The sequence below is a fragment of the Sinocyclocheilus rhinocerous genome, unplaced genomic scaffold (genome assembly GCF_001515625.1).
Source record: "Sinocyclocheilus rhinocerous isolate Xijiao unplaced genomic scaffold, SAMN03320098_v1.1 scaffold1110, whole genome shotgun sequence".
Taxonomy (NCBI): domain Eukaryota; kingdom Metazoa; phylum Chordata; class Actinopteri; order Cypriniformes; family Cyprinidae; genus Sinocyclocheilus; species Sinocyclocheilus rhinocerous.
In genome coordinates, this window is record NW_015653168.1 from 1,481,022 (window position 1) to 1,488,692 (window position 7,671).

Consider the following 7,671-nt stretch of genomic DNA (forward strand, 5'->3'; position numbering starts at 1 on the left):
TGTATTAAAAGTATTAATTTATTTTAAAACAATCTTAGAAAGATCTGAATGTTTTTGAAAGAAATACTTTTATTCACTAAGATGCATTAAATGATACCATTTGTTTATATTGATTTAACTTATAAGTATATACAATTAAAAATTACATTTGAATTTTTTTGTTGTATATATATTTTTCTTTTACATTTTTTTTTTTATTACATGAATTGGTTTGTGCAGGCTTCACTGTGACAACATAACCCATCTGTGACATGGCCCACTACTGTGACAACTATAGCACTGGTTTCCCACATAGTGGGAGGAAATGTATTCCTTCAGGCTAGGAAATGACAAAAACAAATAGATGGCTGAAATGAAGAAAGAGAGTTTCTTAGCACTGTATCTTCAGGGCAGATTTATAAATGATCTCAATACATAAGGGTTAAAAAGAGAAGTTCCTCAGGAAGCACTTCCTCTCTGTGTATAAACAGAACAAACAGCCCCCAATGTAATAATGCCACACATTACTACTAAGCTCAGGGCTACAGAGGCATTCAGGCCCTCTCGCTCAATATCCAACGTTAAATGCAATCCAATTCAATTTACAAAGGCAGACAAAACACACACTAAACCGATTCTCTCTGCTGAATGTACCATTAAACATGGCCACAGAAAGACACAAGCATGAAAAAATGCTCTAACTGTATTGGGATAGAAATAACCAGCAGCATGCTGCTTCTTTAGGGCCACGTGAGGAAGGAATTATCCCGTTCGACACACTTTCACACTCATGGATAAACAAGGGATAAAACAGAGAGAGCTGTACACAGGAAACTTTACTTTTCTGTTTCTAAGGAATCAAAGGAATAAGTCAGTTTAGTAAATTATCAAACGACCACATAACATAATGCACTGAATGCAGAAGCTAAACAGGTCAGGAACACATGTAATGCACATTGTCCTTACATAGAGAGGTAAATGTTGAGTAACGCTTTATTTTAAAGGAATATTTCACCCAAAAATGAACCTGCTCACCAGTGGATCCTTTGCAGTGAATGGGTGCCGTCAGCATGAGTCTCCAAACAGCTCATAAAAAAAAACATCACAATAATCCATAAAAATATAAGTAATCCTCAAGCTGCGTGTTAGTAATAAATCCATCATTAAGAAGGTTTTAACTTCAATCCATTGTCGGTGGATTTTGATGCGAAAGGACAACAGGGGATGGACTTTTTATTTACTATAGGAAGCGTTATTACAGATTATGGACTCATATTGTGGCCAGAAGCAATGGTTTAAAGTTAAAACACCTTAAGGATGGATTTGTTTCTTACAAACATGCAGCTTTTCACTTCACAAGATGTTAACTGATGGACTGGAGTTGTGTGGATTATTGTGTTGTTGTTCACTTAACTTGGTATTAATTTCAAGTGTACTTATATATTTAAGTTAACTCGACATGGAAATGTAAGTGAAACTGTTGAATGATGTTATTTTTGACTGCAAGCTTTGTGCACACCAAACTGAAATAAAACAATGAACAGCATATTTAATCTTTGACTTTTTATTGACAAAATGTCACAATATTAATGAAAATACAGTAAACACTATACTGTAATGGAAATGGGTCACAGCCACACTGTAAAGGTGGTAACAAAATTAACTAGTGCAGTACATCAATTGTACAACTCTATGCACATATATACTTCACTCAAGTATCACAATTATGTTAATGTAAACATAACTATTACATTTGACCGTTTAAGCTTTGTGCAAACATAGCGAACTAAAATAAAACATACTCAACATATAGTGTCTTTCACCAGTTTCACCTAAACAGTTTTTACAGTATTACAGTACAAACTATACTGTAGTGGAAATTTTACTGGGTCACAACCACACTGTAAAGGTGGTAACAACAGTAAAAATGTTCAACACTAGTGCACTTACATCAATTGTACAACTCGGTGCACTTAATTACACTTTTTACGCCTCACAATTGTTAATGTACTGAACATGTAGGCTAAACATAAGAACTAAATTCTTACTACATTTCACAATTAAAGCTTTGTTCAGTATGTATTCTGTTCAGTGTCTTTGGCCCAAATGTCACAATATTACAGTACAAACTATACTGTAATGGAAATTTTACTGGGTCACAACCAGAGGTGTAACAATGGTAAAAAAATATCCCAAATTAACTACTGAACATCAATTGTAGAACTCTGTGCATTTAACAATTTAAACACTTTTTATTCTTCATAAATAAATAATGGAGTAAATCGAGGGAGAAAAACCCAAAACAAAGGGTGGTGTTAAAGTATCACAGTGACGTTTCTTAAGCAAAAAGCTGGTTTGCCAGAGACTGCACTCTAGGCTTGAGAGCATTCTGTCCCATTGACATTAGTACACGCTGGATGAAATCAAACGTGTTGGCGAGTGATTTTGGGTAATTCAGGTCTAGTGTGTAAATCAGCCCGAAGAGAAGACAGATTGCCTGTGGGAGGTCCTGCATTTTGTCCATCACCACTTGGCCTTCAAGAATTATTCCAATCGAAGACGTCAAATGCAAAGAGTTGGGAGGCTGAAGATCAGTGTCCTCAAATAAGATCTCCACTGGCACATCAAGGATAGTGTTGCGATGATCAGACACCTAGTGAAAAAAAACAGGTATAAATATAGTATTGTGATCAGGAATCAAAGGTTTATCATTAATGCATGCTTATCAGAATGCGCACTAATTTTATTAAAAAAACAAATCACTAACCCTAATCCAACATTATATTGACATGTATACATTTGAATTTATGTAAATGTAGATGCTTCCTGCAAAGAATTTTGTATACACTTTTTAAAGTATGCATTATAAATGAAGTTTATTATTTTGAAGACTTGTACAAAAGAGTTGGCCACATTTGTATATTAAAGGAATACTTCACCCAAAAATAAAAATGTACTCACACTCATGCCTTTAAATATACAGATGAGTTTGTTAAAGGCCTTCTGAAATGACTCAATGGGTTTTGGTAAGAAAAATATCCATATTTAAAACTTTGTTTTAAAAGTAAAATATCCAGCTTCCGGTGGACCGTATTAAACTTACAGAAAAAGCACAAGTGATGTGACGTATGATGTAGGATGTACCTTAAGTGTTTTGCACTGCGAGAGGCGTTACACTTCGTAAGTTGAATACGGAAGGCGGTCAGCCGGAAGCTAGATATTTCACTTTACAAAGTTTTAACTGTTGAACTCCATGCAAACCTGGGGTGAGACAAGGCCAGGTCACATAATCACATAAACGTTTACACAGAAATGCTTTACAGTCTAAGAAATAATTAGAAAAAAATGAATTATAAAAAAGTCTAAAAAATAATGTTGCTTTATCATGTTAAAGGAATAGACCACTAAAAAATGAAAATCGTCATTTACTCATGCTCAAATTGTTGTAAAACTGCATTTTATTTCTTTTGCTGAACACAAAGAAGATATTTTCAATTATGATGGTAACCAAATAGTTGCTTGTTCCCATTTACTTCTATAGTATTTTCAGTAGCATTAGTCAGTGAGTACCAGCAACAGCTTGGTTTTTTAATTTTTTGGTGGACTACCCCTTTAAGAAAACCTGAAACAATAATTCACTGATCTCGTACGAATTTCAATATGTACGTTTTTTTTTTTTCCTTTAAATGTGTTCTGCAAAAGTACTCTATCATGCCAATCTGACATTGCATAAGGGTGACTAAATGAGAAAACCGTTTAAGTGAACAGTCCTTTTATGCATTGAAAACAGAAAGACAACTTACCTGAGGCTCACGGAAGAGGGCAGGCCAACGTTCAAGCACATCACTGATTGCAGGTGCGGACTCAACAATCTCTTTACGCCGAAGCGCAAAAGTCAGGTCCATCTGTTGTGCAAGAAGGGATGGACTGGGTGTTCTCATCTTCATTTCTTCTTGAGTTTCTTTACGAACCGATTAAAGGCTGTCATCATTATGTCCTGGAAAGTTTGGCAGAAAGTTGATTTCACATTTCTTTGGCTTTTTTATGTGTTTTCTTGACGGGATTCCTTCAGGGTTGTTCATACCTCTCCTTCCTCCATTAATGGTTACATCAGGGTATCCCAAGTTTCTCATCTTGGATCTAAAATTCCCCATTTTGAATTTTAGACTGTTCTTCCACCCCCCATACCCAGTAGATGAACCACTTTCCAGAAGACATGGATGCTTATTTACCAGAGCAGCAGCAACCTGAGCATAGTCATCATTTGTTGGATAGGCTTTGAAGCTGAACATGGTTTCAGCCAGTTTTTCCAGGATGTCATGCTTTAGTTCTTTGGTCAGTTTGAGGTATGTGCTGTCTTTGAGGTAGGCCAGGTTGCCCTGTCGCAGGCGGTATTCAACATCAACTGTGAAGGAAGGGATCTCAAATTCTTTTGGCCATTGTGTTTTCCTTTCCTGTGATGAGGTAGAAAGTGTCTCTGTGTCGGCTGTACTTGCAGAGTCATCCAGTACTTCCTCTTGATTAAATGGTACTAGTTCAATTATAGGAATGATTTTCAGTGTAGCTCTATCTTGAAGCTCTGATATGTCTGTTAGGTTGCAAAGTGCATTCCCAAAGTCCTGATCTTCATACTGAAGCGAAAAGTCTGATTGCAGGTGCGGACTCAACAATCTCTTTACGCCGAAGCGCAAAAGTCAGGTCCATCTGTTGTGCAAGAAGGGATGGACTGGGTGTTCTCATCTTCATTTCTTCTTGAGTTTCTTTACGAACCGATTAAAGGCTGTCATCATTATGTCCTGGAAAGTTTGGCAGAAAGTTGATTTCACATTTCTTTGGCTTTTTTATGTGTTTTCTTGATGGGATTCCTTCAGGGTTGTTCATGCCTCTCCTTCCTCCATTAATGGTTACATCAGGGTATCCCAAGTTTCTCATCTTGGATCTAAAATTCCCCATTTTGAATTTTAGACTGTTCTTCCACCCCCCATACCCAGTAGATGAACCACTTTCCAGAAGACATGGATGCTTATTTACCAGAGCAGCAGCAACCTGAGCATAGTCATCATTTGTTGGATAGGCTTTGAAGCTGAACATGGTTTCAGCCAGTTTTTCCAGGATGTCATGCTTTAGTTCTTTGGTCAGTTTGAGGTATGTGCTGTCTTTGAGGTAGGCCAGGTTGCCCTGTCGCAGGCGGTATTCAACATCAACTGTGAAGGAAGGGATCTCAAATTCTTTTGGCCATTGTGTTTTCCTTTCCTGTGATGAGGTAGAAAGTGTCTCTGTGTCGGCTGTACTTGCAGAGTCATCCAGTACTTCCTCTTGATTAAATGGTACTAGTTCAATTATAGGAATGATTTTCAGTGTAGCTCTATCTTGAAGCTCTGATATGTCTGTTAGGTTGCAAAGTGCATTCCCAAAGTCCTGATCTTCATACTGAAGCGAAAAGTTATAATTAAGCCCCAAACTCTCTTTTAAAGCAACAACCAAGCTGTCAACTGAATCAGGCTTCTTGGCCAGGGAGACCTTCCTTATGTCCCCTTCTGTCAGTATAACTCTTAGGACTGAGTTTTCTCTTGAGAAGACATCTAACAATTAAAACATAGTAATTACTATTGACTAATTTGTGAACAAATTGTGTCAAATGTGTATTAAAGTGTTAGTTCACCCAACAATGCAAATTCTGTCATTAATTACTGTCCCTCATGTCGTTCCAAGCCTGTAAGATTTCCTTCATGTATCGAATACAAATGAAGATATTTAAAAAAAAAAGAATTCTCAGAGATCTCTGTCCCTCGATTGACAGCCTTTGCAACTAGCACTTTAAAGGCTCAGAAAGATAGAAAATATATTATTAAAGTAATCCTATACTAGATAAAGACTCCTGTGGTTTAACCTCAATTTTATGAAGTAATGCTAGTGCGTTGTTTGCAGGGGAAACAATTACCACTTTATTCACAAGGCTTTTTTCTCCAACGTGCATTCACAAGAGCATCACAATACATTGGTGTTGTGTTGATGTGAGAAATGTTAAGCAAACCTTTTTTGGATAATGTGTAAAGAGGTAATTTTTTTTTGGGGGGGGGGGCAAACAAAGCACCCAAGTCCCTTTATAAATTGATCTTAAACCACTGGAGTCACATGTATTGCTTTAATGATTTCTTTCCTACCTTTCTGGGACTTGAAAGTGTCAGTTGCGTAGCGGTCAATGGAGGGACAGAAAGCAGTCTGATTTCATTCTGAGTATTCTGAGGATGAACTGAAGTCTTCGGGTTTGGAACGACATGAGGGTGAGTAATTAAAAAGTTATTTCACCCAAAAATGAAAGTTCAGTCATTAATTACTCACCCTTATGTAGTTCCAAACCCGCAAGTCCTTTGTTCATCTTCGGAACACAAATTAAGATATTTTTGATAAATCACACGAAGGAAAAACTTCCTTCTTGAAATGTGGTGTCAGCAACTGAACAGACGAGACGAGGCCAAAAGGACAAATTTTGTAATCCACCAATCAGTGCATTAGTCCTCTTGTTGCTGGGCAGAATTCCTTTCATGGCCAATCACATTAAAGGAAAAACAGAGTGAGCCGTTTTAAGTAAACCTATAAAACTGAATGTGTGGTCGCTGACACATACAAACAAGGTGTATTTTCTTCAACCGTTTGCACGATCAAAATCATTGATACACTATGATAAAGTGTATTAACTAACATGTTTCAGTAGCATATTACAAATCAAATAAAGAATCACTTGATATCTCCGTTATCATACCATCATAAATCCATATCGTTAACGTTACTTGATGGCTAACGTTACGCTGGCAAAGTTTGACCGGGGAATATTGTAATTATGGCTGCGTTGTCTTTTATTATAGAAACGTACCACAATGATTTAAATAAACATATTTCACTCTTAAACAGGTAACACTATCCTTGGCAGTTTCCAAAGTTGATGACACCAGCTCCTTGATGCTTGCTGTTAGCTGTTGTGGAGGAAGCAGAAGAAGGACATTTTTGTTTAAAATACAGACATTTTACTATACTTGTATATGCATCTTAGCTAAATGTGTGCCCACAGTTAAAACAAATACAATTAACAACTTACAGAGCGGTATTAAGAAACCAGTTTTGGATATTTGAAGCACATTACCTCTTCAGGTGGATACTGCAAGGCTGGTACCTTCTCCTCCAGGTGGTCCAGTCCTCTGCAGGTCAATGAGTTGGCTGCTACAACTACGAATAATATAATTTTCATACAAATGCAGAACGTTAATGTTTTATAACTTGGTTAAACGTCAAAATATATTAACACATTTTTCATTAATGCAAGCATATGCTAATTCATTTGGCAAAACACATGAACAGCTTCTTTCAAAATGTTTCCCCAGCTAATGCTAAGCCTTACTAACTCCTCTAGAATTCATGAGGCTGACCTTTAATTTCTGAAATTACTGCTGAACTGATCTGGAATGTTTTTATTGCCTTGTAAATGTCTTGTTAATGTTCATTATAGAAACAGATCCACTATGTGGATGAAATATTGCATACATTATGTACACTACCATTCAAAAATGTATAGAAGTTATTTTTTTTAAACGGTTTTTAAAGAAGACTCTTACACTTACCAAGTATACTTTTATTTGATCAGATTTTTTTTTTTTTTTTTTCAATTTAGAATCCCTTTTTTTTTCTATTTTAATA

General features: G+C 36.3%; 2 protein-coding genes across 2 annotated transcripts in view; both read right to left on the reverse strand.

The window, feature by feature from the left end:
* Window positions 1–3,220: 3,220 nt before the first annotated feature.
* Window positions 3,221–4,725, reverse strand: LOC107715592 (uncharacterized). Its single transcript, XM_016521730.1, has 3 exons — window positions 4,648–4,725; window positions 3,783–4,610; window positions 3,221–3,240 (listed from the first exon to the last, which is right to left on the reverse strand). Exons 1-2 carry the CDS (start codon window positions 4,723–4,725, stop codon window positions 3,954–3,956), a joined length of 735 nt encoding a protein of 244 aa, XP_016377216.1. The 3' UTR covers window positions 3,221–3,240; window positions 3,783–3,953.
* LOC107715593 (uncharacterized) overlaps window positions 4,635–7,671 on the reverse strand; it is a 6,495-nt gene continuing 3,458 nt past the window's right edge. The window contains exons 3-6 of the mRNA XM_016521731.1: window positions 7,121–7,203; window positions 6,882–6,953; window positions 6,144–6,201; window positions 4,635–5,561 (exon numbers count right to left, since the gene is read on the reverse strand). Of these exons, the coding sequence (XP_016377217.1) occupies window positions 4,753–5,561; window positions 6,144–6,201; window positions 6,882–6,953; window positions 7,121–7,203 (1,022 nt within the window). The 3' untranslated portion in view covers window positions 4,635–4,752. The remainder of the gene's footprint in view (window positions 5,562–6,143; window positions 6,202–6,881; window positions 6,954–7,120; window positions 7,204–7,671) is intronic.